We start from the raw sequence: 22,243 nt of genomic DNA on the forward strand, positions 1-22,243 counted from the left end.
CGCGAAACGCTAACAAGCTCGTGGGTATTAGCCATAAACTTGTGAAGTCGTCCAAGCTAACACACGTGATGGGCCCCACGGTCTACAACAGGTTGCCAAGCATTATTACTGAGGCCACAAGTCTGCATAGCTTTAAACGGCGTCTAAAACACTGGCTTATTGAGCGCCCGTTTTATAATTATAATGAATTTTTAATGTATAAGGGCAGTTAGTCCTTTTACACATCAATTTAGATATAATTATTAATTTATTAATCATATATTAATTATTCTGTTTTTTATTATTTCTATTTTACTATTATTAGATATTATCATAATTTCAATGAATTTGTGACTTGACTACTTTTTTTTTAATGTATTAATTGAAAATTTTAATGTTATTTTGTGTAATTTTACCGTGATGTAAGGATTAATTTTTCTGTATAGTAATTCGATGTTGACTTGTAAATTGGCTTTATAAAATAAATGACTATGACTATGACTATGACTATCGGAGTAAATGAGATAGCAGTGTCGCATGTTACTGGGCCTGGGCAAGGGAATAATAAGAAAATTATTTAAATAAAAAAAAGTGGATTATTAGTGTAATATTTTACTCAACAGCGGTTTAGATATAAATGTTTTGAAATTGTGATTTTAATTGCAGACCCATAAGTCAAAACAATAAAGACATAAAACCGTTTAATTGTGATTTTAAGACCAATCTTTGCAATTATTTTCTATCGAGCCGATTTCATTCAATCATGTATCGAGTACAACCACGGTTTTTGAAATTTAATTAATATGAACATATCTTTTTCTTACTTGACTAAAACAAATAGTCTTTCTTAAAAAACTGTTTAAGTAACATCAATTTCAAGGACATTGGGTGTTGACAGCCTCTTAAGCTCACACCTTACTTCAGTTACTTATGGCACATGGGGCATATATAATCGCCCTCGAATAGGGAAATTGTGTTAGACAACGAGAAATTTAACAATCTACGCCAGTGAAAGCAAATAGCTCGAAAGCCAACTCACCCGGTCTCTGCACGACGAATCGCTTTGTCGGTACCGACACTCTTCATTGGAGAGCTGATGCTGTAGTGGCTCCGGTGAGGGTTTCGAGCACACAAATCGACAGTTTTTAGGTATTTCTTATTTTTCACGATGCACGAGCTTGCGTATACAGCCATGAGCAGCCATCGAAATCTATCTACCTTCCACTGGCTTTTATAAACGTCAAAAAATATTCGAAAAAGTACCCTACCTACTGTCGCTAATTAATGTGTTCCATTTTACGATATAGAAATGAAATGTCTCAAAAAAATAACAAATAAAACTAAACTAGATATAGTGTCCGGAACCATCAGGGCGACACTCCTCCTTTCGGGTATTCTCGGCTCCATTCGGCTCAGCATTGCTCCAAGCAATTATTAGAGTTGGCACAACTTGACGTCCCTATGCGTGCACGACCACAGATAAGATAATGACTTGACTTTGACAACCCTAAATGGCCGAAAGGGATAGTGCCATACATTAGAAAGGGACAGCATGATTCGTTCCAGAATCTCTGCCAACTTGGTCTAACGCTCTATCGCTGATTCAAATTGACTGATAATGATAAGTACTAAAAATCTTTTTCAATAAATCAGTTATATTTTAATCAGAATAATGTTATCATATCATAACATTAATTAGATTAAATGTCACCGTAACTAATATTATTCTATGATTTTCCATTCCTAATATCTGTAAGGAGCTTTCAGGGTTTTGTTTTATATATTATTTATTATAAAAACAAGTATAGCTTATTTAATTACCTACATAAATATCAAATCTAATAGAATAGTCTTCTAAGTTCACTCGTTAAACCATAAAATAAGTTAAATATTACGGTAAACATTCTAATTTTCTAAATTACTGTGAAAAGAAAAAGTCAATTTCGTAATTTCCGTGTCACCCGCCATTTTAAAAATACATTTGCGCGGGAAACCGAAATAACGCAGGAAACAACGTCCTTAATTATTTTCAACGAGGACTAACAATATATATATCGAATTATTTACGAAGAAAATTAACCCCTATAATTATAAGCGTTAAGACCCAATTTCTAAACGCTTTCTGAAGCAAATATGTCGTTTTCGAAAAACGAAATCATCCGGAAACGATTAGTTTTAGAGCCACACGCTGACAGGCAGGATGTAAGAATTCATTATCCGCTTCTTAAAAACAATTTTACATCTCCCTTAGACTTATCAAAATTCTCTATAGAGTGAAAGAGCCCGAATATCCCGCATCCGGCAGACGCTCGCAAATCCTTTTACTGTGCAAGAACGTCCTATTAGACTACAACGCTAAAAAATATTATGAACCTTTTTGACTTGAATTAGGGTCGACTTTCGATCGTGTTAAGAACAAACTTATAGCGTTATAGAATTATAAAATAGCTAGACGTTGGACTCCATTGATTTTGTGTTTGAATGATCGTAACGTAGAACGAAATATCATACCAGTCTTGACTGAGCTCGTGTGAGGACGTGACGTCATTTTGAGAAAATTGTTACGTTCGTTAATTTCATCCAATTTAAAGTTATTATAAGTTGTATGGTTTATTAAACTGTGTCGAAACTGCAACTAATAGTGAAGTGTGTGTTGAGAGGATTTTCCAGTGCCATTATATTTGAATGGTGAGTTGAACTGAATTAATTTCAATTTATTCCGGTATGTTTTAAATTTAATTTAAATTTAAGAAATTTTAAATGTTGACTGCTGAGTTTCCGGCTATGATTAATTTAAGATTTATGATCTGTATTTACTTGGTGTTAAATAATAATAATACATATTTTAGATTTACTTATTTTGGCTCTAGATACTTATTTTTAGGGTACTGCGAAAGTTATTCCCAGCGTTTCTGAGGTTTTCGATTAGGACAAAGTGTCAAAAAATTAAAAAAATTAAACTTCCGGCAGTTTTAATTTAAGGACCAGTACCCCTAGTGTAAATTTAGTCGATAGCGAAACGTGACGTACGCGTTTGCGTTAAGTCTCATTTTGTATGGCTTTTTGAACAGCGTGCCAAGCGGGACGTTTTGGAAAGTCAAAAATCTCATACAAAATGACACTTAACGCAAACGCGTACGTCACGTTTCGCTGTCGAAAATATTTACACTAGGGGTACAGGTTATATCTATTGCTAATTATAAGTATACTGGATACATATGCAGATTTTACAGAAAATTATAATTTTGGATTTTTTTACTCGAAGGTTGTTGTGCCGAATAGGTCAATTTAATACCTTTAATGCATAATTTTCGCATTTTTGGTCACATTTTAAATATAAATATATCAATACATAGCTTGGTAAGTCTTAATTAGTATTGTATTACCTGCATTTCCTTAATGTCCGCCTTAATTGGTTTGGTTTTAAACCTCAAATAACCGATATTATTCCACATCATTTTGATTTCTTCATAAATAGCTCTTAAATTTTGGAGCACAGTGTATGAACTACATGTAGTATATTGAATTTGCTTTCATTTGATACCCCACACGTGTAGGTGCAATGCACAATTTGGGTGCAATATGCGGTATTCGCAACAAGGTGGGAACCATTTTCATGACGACATTTCTCTGATAGGTGACCTGCACCACTGTCTCTCGGTAGTTTTGGGGTCCCAAATGTCCCAATAAGTACTAAAAATTGGCAGCGGTGAACCTGAACTGTCTGTTTGACCGTTTTTACTAGAAAAAAAAGTTCTAGATAAAGAAGAGACGCTTTCCATATAGATTTTCGAACTTTGACACGCAATAGAAATAGCAACAGGTGGGAAAAGCGTCTCGTCTTGAGCAAATATATACCTTATTTACATAAACTTAAAGGCAAATAAAACGGGCCATAATCTATGGGAATAATCCATTGCTTAATTGTGATAGAAAGTACCCACTGTATTTTCACGATTTTCACACACGTCAGGTAATAAGAACGAGGAACAGAAGTTTCCCACCAAAGAGTAGTATTATAATTTCCCACTCACCGACACACTTCTATTGTCTCTGGCCGGATGTAGAAAGCGCGGGAAAATTAAGATGGCGGGAAAATAACACCACAATGGCCGAGGTCACATCGAGCAGATCACAAGCTAACCAGTGTAGCTCGAGAAATCTTATTTAAGAGGGAAGAATAGCTTTGCGATTTTAGCGAAATAACGGTATTTTTTCTATGAAATTCCATTTCGGAAAAAAACGTTTTCCACTAACTAAATCTTAATTTTGATTTTGATGTCGATCGCTTCAGTTTATAGGTTTTGCATAAAAAAAAAACGTTTTTTTTTTGTATTGCAAAAAAACAACGGGTTGCAGTCCAGGAGTGCCGGCAGAAGTGAAAACTTGAATATTAACGTTGTGCATTTTTGATATTTTGGAGAAATTGAGTAGCAGTTTTATAGAAAGAGATAATACCCTATTATACCTACGTAAAGCCTGAGCAGTAATATATGATCACGCGCCATATTGCGGAATTTGAATGGAACTAAATTTATCATAATACTGAACTGTTACCCTATACATGAGAATAACAGCGCCCTCTTGACAATGATCATATATTTCTGGTCGAGCTTTAAATAAATTTGAGTGTGGAAAATATTTTGAAATGCGAAATTTAGTGTTAATATATAACATACAGAGTAATTCATGAGACGTGAGCAGGACTACAGCCTACACAATCAGTAAATGTTAATGAATCGTTCACCATCATATTAAGTAAAACAATCACGCTTCTTTTCTGTTATTTAACTTTTTGGTAAGGAAAAATTTGAGTATCTACAATCATGGACACCCAACAACACAAAGATACAATACAACACAATTAACAAAGATTGAACCTCTTTAACCGTTATACAGCACTTTGATTATGAAGAAAATAAAATGTCACACTTGAATGAGATACGATTTTTCAAAAGTAACCAGGCTTGGATGACATTCAATTTGCACGTCACCATGATGTCACGTGTCCGTCTTACGAATTTTCAATCTGTCGGTCACGTGACCCCTGACGCGAGTTTAACATTTTTTCCCCATCACAAAAAGTGCACAGCGCCGCTAAAGAAATTTTCACTTTAAAAAAAAGGAAAACCTATAAACCTAGTTTTTTTTTGTGTCAATGACATACTAAAATCATGGGGAATGAATAAATGAATGAATTGAATGAATGAACGAGCATGTGGTAAGTATACTTCGCACAAAGATTATGAGATATTAAGAGATTTAGATTTAATAGGCGTCCACGTCCAGTATATCTCAAAATTAAGGAAATCTAAATTAAAATTTCACGCTGCACCTAGGCGGGATCTATTTTTTAGTACTTGAGATTCAAATAAGAAAAACGATACTTATATATACCCGAGTCGTTAACTTTTATTGTATTGTCCACAGAAGTGACCATTCTTAAAATATGTTTGATCCAAGTAAAAAATCCTTTTTAATCAAGCACTTTTTAAAAAGAAATTACTAAAGTTTTCTTATTAACTCATTCAGCGCTAGTCACGACACTTTGACGTTTTGCTTCCACGAAGCATTTCGGCTACATACCGGGAAACCCATGTTATCGGCTACGACGTAGCGCTACGACTGCTCAGCGGTGAACGTGGTAATGACATAGAAACTGCAATCGACCGAAAGCATTTCGTAATGAAGCCGTGAAGTAACTTTAGTAGGCTTTCGCGGTCATAGAAAGCGACAATTTTGTGTTATTTGATCAATGCAGAGTCAATTTCCGGTTTTCATCGGTAGCTGACACCCACGGAATGTCAATATTGCCAATATTTTTCGGTACTATGCCGCAGGGGCCATTTTTAGATTTATTTTAGTTTTATTTTAGATTTAATTTAGTAATATTTTAGTTTTAATTTATATTGTGTTTTTATATTAAGAATGAAAGTTGAGTAAAATCGTTTTAAATAAAAGGATGCCTAGGAATGATAAATATTGCCAATATACACGGTGTAACATGAGGAAACCGAAGATTTTAACGTTGTATTCCTGCAGTGGCAGCATGGTTCCATTTTTATCGCTTCTCACTATGCCCGTCACTTTCGCACTTACATACTTGTTAGAACGTGACAGTCATGGTGACAAATGATATAGAGCCGACCATCTTAGCCCTACTGATTACATTTAGAGACTAAAAAGTCATGTGAACTAGTTTGAGAGTTCATAGCAATTTAAAAAAACATCGTTTTATTGTAACTTAATGCAAAACGTCTTTATGATGGCGATGATGGCATTATGGGGCGTAGTCTAAAACTAAATATCCTTATTGATATTTTTCGAGCAATCCTTTTACAGCTACGACGAATTCATTGCGTATAAAGCGCAATAATTATACTGTTTTTGTTATTTTATTGTAATAACTATCATAAGTACCATGTATTTTTGGTAAATTACTATAGGTACTATTACTAAATTATTTATTAATGACGTATAAATTGGTTTTATAAATAAATTATTATGATTATGATTATGATAGATATCAAAAAGTGAAAAATAACTTTTGCAAAAACTAGGTTTTACAAAAAAAACGTAAAAATTCATTTCCAGTGCCAGTTTTACCATTAGCTTTTTATGTACGTGTACAAAAGATTTAAAAATTCGAAAAAAAAAAACAAAAAAAAGTTTTTTTGGCGAATTTTTTTTTTTTTCTCTTGGTCTCAGAAGTGCGTGGTTACAATCTTTTGGTTGCATGTTATGTTGTTTTTGTATATGTGTATGTGTACTGCAGTTCAGTTGTAGCAAGTTTTCATATTGTGAGGTCAAGTCAAGACACTTACTTGCCATTGTTTCCAGGGTTCCTTAGGTATCAAAAAAGTAAAAAGGAAATAATTTTAGTAATTTTCTCTTGTTGTTTTCAAATAAGAGCGTAAAATCGATTGTGACATAGTTTTTTTGGGGGTCATAAACTTTTTTATCCCGAATTTTCACTCCTAATCCCTAGTTGTTGTATTTTGTTTTTCTATTTTTGATTATTAATGGTAAACATTATGATATAGTTCAATAAATGTTAGTGATGTAAAAAAAGCGCCAAGTAAAATATATGCAAAATTAAATAGGTTGAAAAACGGGAAATTTAGACGTTATATACTCGTAAAAATTTTTTTTGCTTTAATTTTTTTATATACTACGTCGGTGGCAAACAAGCATACGGCCTGCCTGATGTTAAGCAGTCTCCGTAGCCTATGTACACCTGCAACACATATATATTAGAACGTATTTTTGTAAAATAAGCATAATTTTGAGAGCTGTTTCTGGACCACCATCCACAGTGGCGTCAACTGGTGAGCAGTGAGCACAAAAACGGTAGTCCTCATTGATTGATGTTTATCGAATTCGAAGATCAAATTTTTTTATTCGTGAATAACTTACCCGACGAAGGACCTGCCCTTATACAGCTCCATCCGCAACTTAACGACGTTTAAATAATTAATGCAGCCATATTTAATAAACAATGCTCAGGACGCTCGTAAAAACGTTCCGTTCCTGAACGGAAGTCGGCCGGACAACATGGCGGTTACGGAAATCCGGAGTCTGCGTTTTGACGTTTGAATAAAAGGGCGCAATAACAGCACCCCTGGTTTTTGTGGTGGTAGCGGACGTGTGTGACGGAAAACAATCGATTATGAAAAAAAAAACGATTTTATTAATCGATTCACGTTTTGATTTACATAGAACCCTTTGAACGCCAAGAACCCCTAAAGGCGTCGTTACTATACTCGAAACCGTAATTCAAGACCACAAAAACTACAACAGATACGTCACTGTCAAAACTGTCAATGTCACTGTCAAGTACACATTTCAGGTTTTGGCAACCTTTTTCTAATATGCTTCTTTTAATCAAAAAGGTTTTTGTCTATAACTCCATAAAAAAAAAACACAACTATAGCTTTCAAAGTAACCTTCACACTTTCAAGTAAGGTTTACATTAATAGCTCGCTTGCGCCCGGGAGCTTGGCGTTTGAGTGATATTTGTGTTTATGACATAAAGCGTTCAAAAGGTTGAATAGGTTAATACTAACATTTTTTCACTATTAATTAGTCAAGAAACTGTTCTGTGACTTAGGTCGGACAGTTTATTTTGAATTAATCAGACACATTATTGTTTTTTAAATTATGTGAAAACCCATCGAACCAGGGGGCCTACCGCGAAAATCGAAGTTCGTCAATTGCGGGCTTTTTTCTCTGTCACTCTAATTACGTCTTAGTCAGAGTAAAAGAGACAGATCCCCGCAATTTGCGAATTTCGGTTTTTTTTTCGCGTCAGGTTCGGCCTATACCTGACACGTCGAATGATAATCCCTATGACAGTTCCTCCACTTCCTTGACTTCCTTCAAGTCGCTTTTGGATAGACTTGATTTAAAATATTTGAAAAAAAAACAATAGGTTTTACCGTATTTTTATTATTTAATAGGTACATTTCGAAATAAAAAATGTGTTAAAGTACTGAAAAAAGTTTACAAACATTTCACATTGACAGTGTTATGTATGCATGTTTGTGTGTGTGGCTGCGCCCACCTTAACAGTTACCGCTACAATAAACCAGTGCGATTAGAGCAGCCCGTGGTTTCACTCGTGTCCTCGTACTCCTCACTGGCGACGAGGATGGGATGTGTTGTAATTTATAACTCGCATATCCATGCAGGCCTTTATTTGCAGGTGACAATGGAATGTTATTGAAATGCGTTTTATAAAAACTTGGGGATATCACAGAAACGTACAAGCTCACAGCTGATTTAGTCTTGCCAAAGCAACTGGACAGCGTGCCTTATGAAGATATTATAAAACTTCTGGATAACCATTTCACACCCAAGCGGGTTGGATTCGGCGAGCGCCACAAATTCTACGCCGCGGTGCAGCAGGCCGGTGAGACCCATACACAATGGGCCGCACGGCTACGCGGACTCACCGCTTATTGTAGTTTCAGCAACGTGGAAGAGGCATTACGCGATCGGTTTATCATGGGTTTGCTTCCAGGCCTTGAAAAGGAAAAATTGTATGCGCAAAACATCTCCGAGTTGACGCTAGCGAAAGCGGTCGAATTTGCCGAAAATATTCGCTGTGCGCGCGCCGGGGCCACTGCAGCTGGCATTACGCCTTCGTCGGGCGACGTTTACAAAATCGCGTCAAATAAACAACAAAATAAGTCTGACGGGAAAGTGAAGTGTTCAACATGCGGCTATACTAATCATAAAGTGTCGGAGTGTCGGTTCACTAATTACGTATGCAAAAAGTGCAAAGTGAAGGGTCATTTAGGTAGAATGTGCCCTAGTGTTAAATATTTGGATATGAATTACGATGGCGAGGACGACGACGGTAAGTTGTACAATATTCGTTCTGTTAAGGGGAAACCCATGGTCGAAACAGTTTCTATTCAGGGCAAAGACATTCAATTTGAAGTAGATACGGGGGCTGCCGTTTCTGTGATATCCCCAAGTTTTTATAAAACGCATTTCAATAACATTCCATTGTCACCTGCAAATAAAGGCCTGCATGGATATGCGAGTTATAAATTACAGTGCGCGGGTATGCTGCAGTTGCCGATCACGTATTGTGGTGCTACCCATACGTTGGATATATATGTCGTATGTAACGGTTCGGCTCCGCTGCTGGGCAGAGATTTTATTTCTAAGTTTAATTTGGAATTGGCCCCTATTTATTGCAACAATATTAATGCCGTTGAACAAAATTTCCCACAGCTGTTTTCGGACAACTTAGGGTGTTTCAATAAATATCAGGTTAAATTAACTTTAAAAGAAGGTTCTAAGCCTATATTTTTTAAAGCACGCCCTGTAGCTTTCGCCTTGCGGGATAAACTAAGTAAAGAAATCGATAGGTTGGTCGATTTAAACGTCCTTGTTCCCGTAGAACATTCAGAGTACGCTTCTCCAATTGTACCCGTACTAAAGCGTAATGGTTCCGTACGATTGTGCGCGGACTACTCAGTTAGTATTAACAAGCAATTAGTCATTGAACAATATCCCTTGCCGACTGCTAACGAGTTATTTGCGAAGTTACATGGTGGACAGAAGTTTTCTAAACTAGATTTATCCATGGCTTACAATCAGCTGATGTTATGCGAGGAATCTCAGAATTTAACTTGTATAAATACGCATCGCGGATTATTTAAATATACTCGTTTAATTTTTGGGCTTAGTAGTGCTCCGGCAATTTTCCAACGCGCAATGGACGAACTACTCGCGGGTATGGAGGGCGTGCTGTGCCTGCTAGATGACGTGCTGGTCACGGGTCGAGACGACCAGGAACACGTGGCCAGGTTAGTTAGTGTCTTACAGAGGTTACAGGACGCAGGCCTAACCTTACAAAAGGAAAAATGTGAATTTTTTAAGAGTGAAGTTAGCTACCTAGGCTATGTAATTAACAAAGACGGGTTGAAAAAATCTGCTGATAAAGTAAAAGCGATTGTTAACGCACCTGTACCTGACAGTGTTAATCAACTTCAATCTTTTTTAGGGTTGGTTAATTATTACAGAAATTTTGTTCCCAGTGCGTCAAGCATTTTAAGCCCCTTGTATGATCTGCTAAAGAAGGGAGTTAAATGGACTTGGACCACCGTTCACGAAGAGGCTTTTAATAAAATCAAAACATGTCTTGCGTCCGATCAAGTGCTGGCGCATTACAATCCTGAAGCCCAGTTAGTTTTGACAGCTGACGCGTCACCGCACGGACTAGGTTGTATCTTGTCGCTAATTGATTCGGATGGCCAGGAAAGACCTATTTCCTATGCGTCACGCACCCTGAATGCCGCTGAGAAGCGATATTCTCAAATTCAAAAGGAAGCCACTGCCCTCGTCTTTGCAGTACGTAGGTTTCATCAGTACCTGTACGGTAGGTCCAAACCCTTCATACTACGAACCGATCACAAACCTTTAATCTCGATATTTGGACCGCACCGGGGAATACCGGAAGTCTCCGCGAATCGCCTACAGAGATATGCTATTTTCCTAAGTAGTTACAACTACAAAATAGAATTCGTTCGTAGTGCAGACAATAGCGCGGATTACTTGTCTCGGGCTTGCGCGCCAGAAGGGGACGGGCGGGGGAGCGCGGGGGCAGCAGATACGTGCTGCGAGCCCGGCGCCGCCGCCGCTGCCGCCGCCGCAGAAACGAGCGAGCGTGCAGCATATGTGTGTTTCGTGGTAGAAGGTAGCTTGCCAGTGACACTACAAGAATTACGCGACGAAACACGTAAAGATGTAACTTTGTGTCAGGTAATTAAATATACGCAGGAAGGGTGGCCTAAGAAAATAGATAATTTAAAATTAAAGCCATTCCATTTATGTAATACACAGCTGTCAGTGGAAAATGGATGCTTAATGCGTGGGCATAAGGTCGTCATTCCTGAGAATTTACGGTACAAAGTTTTATCGGAATTACACGCTTCTCATTTAGGGATCGTGAAAACTAAGGCGGAAGCCCGTTCACGGTTCTGGTTCCCAGGAATAGACGAAGCTATCGAAATGTTAATAGGTACTTGCGACATATGTATCCAACTACGGCCGGCACCAGCGCGCGCGCCACTCGCGCATTGGAAATTCCCGCCACAGGCATTTTTCCGATTACATATAGATTTTTGTGGCCCAATAAACGGTCGATCATACTTAGTGATAGTTGACGCTTATACCAAATGGGTGGAAGTGTTTGACATGAATAGTTCAACCACTTCCACCGCTGTCATAGAAAAGCTATACGAATACATGTCTAGATATGGCCTGCCTCACACTATAGTAAGTGACAATGGAACGGCTTTTTGTTCACAGCAATTTGTTGATTTCTGTTCGTTAAATGGTATATCACATGTGACGTCACCCGCCTACCATGCACCTAGCAACGGACAGGCCGAGAGTTACGTCAAAGTATTTAAAAGGGGATTAAAATCTTGTTTACTTTCGAGCACCAGTGTAAAAGATAACAAAATTAAATTACTTAAATATATGTTCGATTATAGAAATTCCATACACTCGACCACAGGGTTTTCGCCTGCACAGCTTGTTTATGGTCGAAAATTAAGATCTCGACTTGATTTGCTGAATCCCGCTATCTTGCCGCCGTCGTCATCGTCTATCGCCTTATCTGATGTCGTTGCAAAAAAACAGTCCTTGCAGAATAATAAACAAAACAGAAAAAGTAAACCAGTTTTTAAGCAAGGTGATGTAGTATTATATAAACAGTTTAAGGGCAATAATAAGTGTGCTTGGGGTAAAGGGATAGTTGTTAAGAAAATAGGACGAGTTTTATATAAAATAAAAGACATTTCTTCTAATTTAATGGTAAAAAGGCATACAAATCAACTTATGCCACTGAAAGGGACGATTACCAATCGGAATGCAAATGAATATGACGACATACCTGTAACGCCTGTACCGATGTCGAGACACGTCGATACGCCACCGCCAGCGCCGTCGCCTCCGCCGCCGCCATCGTCGCCGCCGCCACTTCCGCCGTCGCAGCCTTCGCCGCCTCCTCCGCTAGCGCCGCCGCTGCCGCCTTCATCGACAAGTGAGATCCTAGATACTAGGCCGGTTTCACCGCCACTTGACGACGAAAACGAGGCGCCATCTGCGAGTACACCGTGTAACTCACCATCACCTCCGACGGTTCGTCAGACAGGAAGCCCATCATATTTCTATATGGGGGAAAAAAAGGATGATCGAAGACCAGAGACTGTCGCCCGAGCAAGGCAACATGAGCATCCGGCTCCAGCGATTGCCGCTACCTCGGACGAGGATGATTTCCAAGAGGCGATCGGGGAACCTAGACCAGGCGAGCCTCTTAGGGACCCACCACCAGTGGTGAACCCCAGAACAAGATTGCGTAACCGTCCCAAGGTCAATTATAAAATATAGTTCACTATAATATAGTTATTTAGAGATAGTACTTATACTAGGGGAAGGGAATGTTATGTATGCATGTTTGTGTGTGTGGCTGCGCCCACCTTAACAGTTACCGCTACAATAAACCAGTGCGATTAGAGCAGCCCGTGGTTTCACTCGTGTCCTCGTACTCCTCAGACAGTAACTCCATCCAAAAATTTACTGTCATAAGGATTATCATTTGATGCGTTAGGTATAATAGCCGATACTTTTAAGACGGAAGAATATGTAGGTAAATTTTTGATAAAATTTCCATTTCGGGAGAAAACGGTTTCCACTAACTGAATCTTAACAAATCATTTTGATTTTGATGTCGAATGCTTCAGCATAAAATATTCTAGATTTATAGGTTTCGCTTTAAAAAAATAGTTTTTATAAAACAAACATAAAATGTGATTAAAACTTGGTCGAATTAAGCCATATGTTTTTTTTTAAGCGAAACCTACGAATAAAGTGATTTGTTAAGATTTAGTTAGTCGAAACCGTTTTCTCCCGAAATGGAAAATTCATCAATAATATACGACCTTCGGTGGGTATTTCCACGTGTCTGTATGTCTGGCGTAGCCTAAATAGCGTAGCGTAAATTTGCTTAATTAATGTAAGAACACACGAAAGAATTGGTAACTGAATTGAGTGAAATTGAGCCTCGTGGAATTACCCCGGTTAGGATCGTAACGCTATTCTTCCCTCATAAGCGTTTAATTTGAAATTTTGACAAAAAAAATAAAATACGATCAAAAATCAATTCGAAGAACAAAAAGTAGCCAGTAACTTGTGCTGACAGTTCCACATTCAAATTAAATTGGAAAGGAAACGGCAACAAAACTCGGGAAGCGACACAACGGGCCGGATCCGGAAGCAGTATTATGCCGCTGTATTATGTAATTATTCTGATGGTATTATGGCATTACTGGTACTGGCCTTGCCCAGCGCGTGTTAACAGTAGGTATTTAAATACATGGATATAATATTATAATTATGCTCACGTGTACGTTATAAAATACCTCAGGGTTTCCCATGACATGTCAGGATTTTTGGTCCTTTGCTTAATACTTTTTTTTTTATACTACGTCGGTGGCAATCAAGCATACGGCCCGCCTGATGGTAAGCAGTGTCCGTAGCCTATGTACGCCTGCAACTCCAGAGGAGTTACATGCGCGTTGCCGACCCTAAACCCGCCCCCCCTCCCTCGTTGAGCTCTGGCAACCTTACTCACCGGCAGGAACACAACACTATGAGTAGGGTCTAGTGTTATTTGGCTGCTGTTTTCTGTAAGGTGGAGGTACTTCCCCATTTGGGCTCTGCTCTAGATCTGGAATGACATTCACTGGCTGTGCCCTACCACACAAAGATGACATTCGCAATGCCCATACCTCTCTTTTGGACGTAGTTTAAGGACGTACCCGGGTCCAAAAACTTGGCGTGTGTCAGTGTATTTTAGAAATTTATACTAACCATTAGAACAGCGGTTCCTAACCTGGGGATTATTACCCCCGTAGGGGTAAAACTGGTATTTTACGGGGGTAATAAACTCAATCAAATATAACAAATATTATACCAGTAAGAAAGAATATTGATAATTATTGGGAGGAGGGGTAAAATCGGGTTCCCGGGTTAGTCACAGGGGTGACAGAACTGAAAAGGTTAAGAATCACTGCATTAGAAGGTAGGTAAGGTTGGATTTGGGGTGAGGAAAAGGTAGGTTATCCTGTAGTATTTGTAAACCAGAGAGAGCACGAACGGAAGGCCACTTCGGTTGAATTCATTATACCTACCTAAAACTATTCTTGGCAAAAAAAGTTAAAAAAGTAGACTTTAAAAATATATCGAAATACGCAGGTACCATTAAAAGGATAATTGTTTAGTGAAATGATCGTCCGTAATGTCAGGATTTTCAGGCTAATGTCCAGACTATGGAGTGTGGAATTAAAAAGAAGGAAAATCTCTTATGGCAGAACTATTGCAAAAGTTTCAGCTTTAAATAATAGTTCTTAATCTCTCCGGTGGCGCTAGGTAGGCTCATGGATTACATGAACCATAGAGGTATAATAATATAGAGATGAAATGGGGAGGAGGGGCAACAAATAACCCGACCAAATTACGCAGGTTGTTTGTGGTATGTTGTCAGGAATATTAAAACGTGTTTTTATTTTTGTCGCATTGCGTATGTTCTGTCCCTCACGTGCGCACGCGTATAGCACATCTATTATAAATACTAGGTCCATGACATTTTATTTCGGTGTATTGTGGCGCCACCTATTTAATGTTTTTTGATGGACACTTTATACATAGAGATTTTTCTCCTTTTAGACACAACATAGTCCAAACTTTTGTTAGGATATTACTATTTATGGACATGGTTTGGGTTAGTAACGTTACGCATTGGAGCATTTTGTCTCTTGACATTTTATGGAACTGTTGCAGAATATTTTTTTAAATGTTGAACTATCCGTATTCCAGAGCTGCGCACCGACCGCCATCATGCCGACGCAAGCGCGCTGCGACCGCGTCCCCCCCACCGACGGCACTCCCTGGGGCGCCCTCGACCTCACCCTCCAGGATGACGACTTGCCTATCGGTTCGTACCTTACTCTTCTCCATAAGGCCAAAGAGAATTAAGAAGAACAAGAGTGCTCACTCCATACAACGGTTTTGTTAACAAAATACTATTATTTTCGTAGTCTACGTCTAGCGTCAACTAGCAGAACTCTCAGTACTGCTTCTCGACAATAGATGTCGCGGCAAACAAAAAGTCCAATGCTCAACAATTTTCCGCTAATACTATAACTAGAGTAACCGGAACTCAATTTACAACTCCTTCGCTTACTCTGGTTATAATATTAGCTGAAAATCGTTGAGCATTAGACTTTTTGTATGCCGCGACATCTATTGTCGAGGAGCAGTACTGAGAGTTCCGCTACTCGATGCTAGATGTCGACTGCGAAAATAATAAGCGTTTTGGTACCAAAACTGATGTATGGAGTGAGCACTCTATGTACTTCTTATTTCTCTATGACACTAATCAATACGCAAACGGGCCCAAAAGCAACTGTACAAGCTTGTAGGGGCCTTATTAGATCAAAATAAATTATGGATTATTTCCGAAATGGAGTTAATTAGAATACCACCGGTGTCTTTGAGAAAGTTACTGAAATAAAAAAAAACACGGTGTATATTCCGCATTTCTCTATGATTCTGACCAGGAATACTTTTCTAAATAGTTCGCACTCAAAAATATTTATTTCAGTGCTTTCAGTCTAGTTGTTTTACATATAGAGACATATCTACCGCCAATTACGCCAATAAGGTTGTTTCCAATTGTTTGAAACGCTTGTATTACGTTCTATATTAACTAAAAGTTGTCCTAAAGTTCAACTTTTATACTAAAAACGGCTTTAAATATGTTAAATTAACAAAATATATTTTGACCGATGCTTTCGCGCCCAAAACGCTCTTTGAAAATTGTGTGACGTCACAGTTTACGGTTTGACACATAACTAAATACACACGTAGAAGATACGAACTGTCAACTGACATTTGTCATTTGTTGTTTATCGTCTAACTGTCAACAGTGTCAATCCGAGAGTTGTGACGTCATCAGAATCTTCAATGACGTTTCGAGTTTGGTCACGTGACGTGTGGCAAAAGATATTTTAAATTCAATATTTACAAAAATGTGGTCATTACAAGTCCCCTAAAAGTAGTTAAACATGTTCTTATAATCCAAAAGAATTTATTGGGATACAATTCAGCCCTAAGATTTGTAGATGGAAACAACCCCATTGACGTGCGCGGGTAGGCTACCCCGAAGCCATGTTCCAGCTTCTGAGGTGATAAAGTATATCCACAAATAAGTCACAATTGTCTTTATCACGTCATATGTGATTTCTATTGACATATTTTACTAACACTCATTGCCTTGTCCCCGCAGACCCTCGTCGCTGGAACCGATCGCAGGTGGGCACATGGGTCTCACGCCGCGGCGGCCGCGCCGAGCGCTTCCCCATGAACGGCAAGGCGCTGTGTCTCATGACGAGGGACATGTTCCTAGCCAGGGTACCCGGGAAGGGCCACGAGCTGTACCAGGTAACTTATTGTCGCTTCACTCTTGACAGCGAGACCGCGCCGAGCGCTTCGCCATGAACGGCAAGGCGCTGTGCCTGATGTCCAGGAACATATTTCTGACCAGGGTACCTGGGAAGGACCATGAGCTGTACCAGGTAACTTCTTTGTCAGATCTTCACAGTGAGAACGCAGCGGCTACGCCGATCGTTTCCCCATGAACAGCAAGGCGCTGTGTCTCATGTCCAGGGACATGTTCCTGGCCAGGGTACCTGGGAAGGGTCACGAGCTGTACCAGGTAATTTATTGTCACTAAACTCTTGACAGTGAGACCGCGCCGAGCGCTTCATGAACGGCAAAGCGCTGTGCCTCATGTCCAGGAACATGTTTCTGACCAGGGTACCTGGGTAGGGCCATGAGCTGTGCCAGGTAACTTCTTTGTCAGCTCTTGACAGTGAGACAGCGGCGGCCACGCCGCTCGTGAGAACTTTGAAATTTTTGAAAATTCTCTTTGGCACATTATTCGTCCGATCCCTATCTATTTATACACATAGCACTGTCACGCTCATGCACTGGATCGAGGTGCGAATTCGCATCAGTGTGACCGCGTGTTTATGAAAATTATTACCAAATATTAATTTAATTTAAACAGAGGTATTACAGTAACTGTACAAATTTTATTTTATTTTATTTCTTGGGAAGACTTACAGCTAATGTAACAAAATAGGTTTCGGAATAAAAACAGTAAGCCAATTACAAGTTTCCACACGTAGAAACTGCGTAAAGTACATGGCGTACGAAATTGCAGAATTAATAATAACTATTATGCTTATAATTATGTTGCTTAACAGTCAGACTGAGTTAAACATTTAACGAGAAGAACAAAAGATAAATAAATAAGATGGAATTGCATAAGTGTTAACAGTGGGAGAAATCTTGGCTCATTAGTTTACAAATACTAACACATTCACTGCCAGACAAAAAACGGCTCACTACCCCAGAAACCGGTGGTCTATAGCTGCGTACAAAACAACCCGCCCAGCGGGTCGTCCGGCATCTGAACAAAGTTCACGAGCGCCCACCAGGTGGGTCCCCGGCAGTGAATGTGCTAAACTAAATCAATAACTAACTTAAATCTAAAATAGGCTCTTGAGGCATTGTACCTATGACGCTGGCGACATTTCCTTATTGTATCTCAATACTGATACGTTGTACGAGGAAGCCGCCAGCTGTTCGGTCACCAGTTACGTCAACCACACGCTTCGCGATTTCTGCACATAATATTGATTTTATTAATTTGTCTATTTCAGGACTTCAGACGAAGGCTCGCTAAAGCTCTGGCGCTCCAGGATTTGCTCGAAAAAATGATGCCGAAATGAAGGACTTCCAATGCATTTCAGGATAATATTTATGGTTAAAGAAAACCTTCCTTAGCAAATTAGTGGCAAAAACGTGATGTCAAAATAAGTTTACTATATCTCTCGCGTCGAATGATGCGTGGCCACTAATGGCTCCTCTACACGATGGGCCATCATACTGGCCCAGTAAGATGGGCCAGCGTGTAAGGGCTCCTCTACACGATGGCCCAGCGTAGGTCAGTCTAAGAGACGCAGCTATGCGGTGAAATGAGATAGCAATATCACTTGCTCCCTCTAACGCAAAAATGCGTCCCTTGGACTGGCCTGCGCTGGGCCATCGTGTAGATGAGCCATAAAGGTAGTGGTGTCGGATGGCTTATGGCGCGGCGGGACGGCGATGGCATGGTCGCGGTGTCGGTTTTTCGTCCGCATATTAAAGGTAGTGGGCCAGCGATGGCTGTACGCATATACACGTGGCCCATTCCGTAGCGCGTGCTCACAATCATCGCATGGCCATCTCGCTGGTCCAGCGTGTAGAGGAGTCATAAGAAAGAAAGAGAAGTCCGTAATCGGTTAGTCAGATATTTATCTACATGTCGCGATTAAACGCCAATTCATTCGTTTTGAATATTCTATGATACGATTTTTGCTGTAAATGTAAAATTTTGCACTATTCTTATAATTTTCACCACAGGCTTCGGGTAGTAGAAAAGTTGAAAAACCAAAGAAAATAGTGCTTCAAATTTGACTGCAAAAAATATGGCGCTATATTTCAAAACTTGATCTAGGTACCCAATTCCGGGTTATTTATGATTCTTAATTTATAAAACATTTATTCAGCAAAAACAATATCTACTTGAGCTATCATTTGTGGCATGAATTGTTCTTAGAGTTTACACTTTTCAACTATATTTAACTCGTTATTTTCAATACATAAGTATAGTTTTATATTTTTTATGCATTGTGACCACATATTTATTGAGTGTCATTTTCCACTGTCGGCATTATACACCGTGTTTTTTTTTAAATTCCGTTAACTTCAGGGTATGGGTAAGTACGTATAAAGAAACCTCATAGGCCTCAAGGGCTCTTTTACAAGTCAGTAAAACATTATAGTAACATCATATAGTGACATGAAAAATACATAACAACATTTATAAATACAACAGCCAATACCTGGGTAAACATTACATTATAATAATCTTAATATAAATAATTACTACAATACAATAGAGATGTATAGTTTCTATGGTTAAAAATACATTAAATCTGGAGATGTAATTTATAGTTAATTTTCAAAAAAAATTTTTTTGTAAAAAGTATTTTAATGTTGCACATAGCGTTGTTGTAACACGGGCATTGCATTTAACTCAACCAAAAAATTTAAAACTGTAACATATCAATGTCATTTCGAACATCGATCGTCCGATATAGTACTTACGTTTAGTAGCAAATGTATCAACTCGTACTAAACACTAATCAATATGTAAACAGGCCCTAAGGCAAGTGTACACGCTTTCAAGAGCCTTATAAGATAAGAATAAATTATTGATTATATCCAAAATGGAGTTAATTAGAGTCTTTGAGAACGTTACTTAACTTAAGAACCCATCAACGTGCTCACTAGCGCCACTGCTAAATAATTGTCATTATTTAAATTTAACGATAGATATTTAAAAAAGGGGGCCGCTACGTACTGTATGTAGTATTTAAGTACCTTTTGAATACAACATAATAGTTTTTACGTTGTTGGATTCGTCAATCTAGGCGTCCAAAGTTAAAACGGCCGTTTTCGTTTTGAGTTCATAGATCGACGAATCGAGCAACATAGAAACTAGTGTGATGTATTCAGAAGGTACTTAAATACAAAATACTGTACGTAGCGGCACCCTTTTTAGGGTTCCGTAGCCAAATGGCAAAAAACGGAACCCTTATAGATTCGTCATGTCCGTCTGTCTGTCCGTTTATGTCACAGCCACTTTTTTCCGAAACTATAAGAACTATACTGTTCAAACTTGGTAAGTAGATGTATTCTATGAATCGCATTAAGATTTTCACACAGAAATAGAAAAAATAAAAACAATAAATTTTGGGGGTTCCCCATACTTAGAACTGAAACTCAAATTTTTTTTTCATCAAACCCATACGTGTGGGGTATCTATGGATAGGTCTTCAAAAATGATATTTTCTAAACTGAATAGTTTGCGCGAGAGACACTACCAAAGTGGTAAAATGTATGTCCCCCCCCCCCCTGTAACTTCTAAAATAAGAGAATGATAAAACTAAAAAAATATATGATGTACATTACCATGAAAACTTCCACCGAAAATTGGCTTGAACGAGATCTAGTAAGTAGTTTTTTTTTAATACGTCATAAATGGTACGGAACCCTTCATGGGCGAGTCCGACTCGCACTTGGCCGCTTTTTATTTAAATATCTATCGTAAAATTAAAATAATCACAATTATTTTCCAGTGGCGCTAGTGAGCACGTTGATGGGCTCTTAAGCTCAGGAATACACCCTTGAAAACAACGGAAATAAATAAAAAACACGGGTAGTACAGTCCCCATCAGATATATCGAAGCGGCCTAGGTGCTCAAAAATATCTGAACACGCACTCTAACTCCTTGACAATAGAGGCGTGTTCAGATATTTGTTAGCGCCTTGGCCGCTTCGATATATCTGATGGCGACTGTACCTAAATACCTAGGTTTCTGGCCATAACTTCTTAACAATTTTTTTTTTACCCCACATTCGTTGGGAATAATGAAGTATTTTTTTAGTTCCTATTAACAATTTAGTTTAATGTTACGTAGTTTTTACTGTAAATATATTCACCACGCACTCTGTAAGTTAAATAATTAAGTAGAAATTGATACGATTTTTATTGTATTTGTCAATCCGTGTATTTTTATCATATATTCTGTATCTTTAGGTATTTAAATAAAAGTAAACAAACCATTTGTACTTTTTCGGGTAGTTATAACATTTATTGGTTAACCAACCAAATACAAAACCGCCTGGATCTGTCACTGAACGACCCGACTTTAACCTACATTATTTGATCATGTTATGTTTTCATCTACCCTCAACTGGCTTCAGGAGCCATTTAAGAGTAGATTTTGTTTACTAATATTTAAATATATAAAGATACAGAGTATAGATAGGTCCTACAATAACAATATTCTTTTCAAGAGGGTGCAAATTAGCTTAGACTCACTCTAGGATATAAAAATAGACGTTATACTCTGTATATTTAGGTATTTAAATAAAAGTAAACAAAATCTACTCTCAAATGGCTCCTTAAGCCAGTTGAGGGTAGATGAAAACATTACATGATCAAATAATGTAGGTTAAAGTCAGGTCGTTCAGTGACAGATCCAGGCGGTTTTGTATTTGGTTGGTTAACCAATAAATGTTATAACTACCCGAAAATTTACAAATTGTTTGTTTACTTTTATTTAAATACCTAAAAATACGGCACAAAAAATTAGAAATTACGTAAAATGCAAGTCAGTTACATTTTTATATAGTTTATGTTAATGTCAAATGCGTGTAAAGCCTGACCAGTAATATTATGATCACGCGCCATATTGCGGAATTTCATTGGAACTAAATTTTTCATACTAAACTGTCACCGTATACATGAGAATAACAGCGCCCTCTTGACAATGATCATATATTTATGGTCGGGTTTTACATAAGTAATTTGACTATGGTTTGTAATTAAACTTGGTAAAAAATATAACTTGTAACAAAGTGGCTACTTTTGACATACACTGACTGTCAAAAAGAAAGTCAGACGCTGCGCCAAGGACCTCAAATTTGGACTAAATGTTCAAAATTTGTAACAACTGAACGGCACCATGGTAGACGAATTAATACTTTCCAGAGAATAATTTCC

The 22,243-nt window shown here is 38.2% G+C and overlaps 2 protein-coding genes across 2 annotated transcripts; both read left to right on the forward strand.

Moving 5' to 3' along the window:
- The first annotated feature begins 1,914 nt into the window (after window positions 1-1,914).
- On the forward strand, window positions 1,915-20,378 carry LOC133532896 (uncharacterized). Its single transcript, XM_061871756.1, has 4 exons — window positions 1,915-2,667; window positions 15,379-15,496; window positions 16,850-17,004; window positions 18,291-20,378. The coding sequence occupies exons 1-4, from the start codon at window positions 2,665-2,667 to the stop codon at window positions 18,357-18,359; spliced, it is 345 nt and encodes a 114-aa protein (XP_061727740.1). The 5' UTR covers window positions 1,915-2,664; the 3' UTR covers window positions 18,360-20,378.
- LOC133532895 (uncharacterized protein K02A2.6-like) lies at window positions 8,743-13,057 on the forward strand. The gene has a single exon (XM_061871755.1). It carries the CDS (start codon window positions 8,986-8,988, stop codon window positions 12,889-12,891), a length of 3,906 nt encoding a protein of 1,301 aa, XP_061727739.1. The 5' UTR covers window positions 8,743-8,985; the 3' UTR covers window positions 12,892-13,057.
- Window positions 20,379-22,243: the final 1,865 nt, after the last annotated feature.

Source organism: Cydia pomonella, chromosome 28 (genome assembly GCF_033807575.1).
Source record: "Cydia pomonella isolate Wapato2018A chromosome 28, ilCydPomo1, whole genome shotgun sequence".
In the NCBI taxonomy this organism is placed as follows: Eukaryota; Metazoa; Arthropoda; class Insecta; order Lepidoptera; family Tortricidae; genus Cydia; species Cydia pomonella.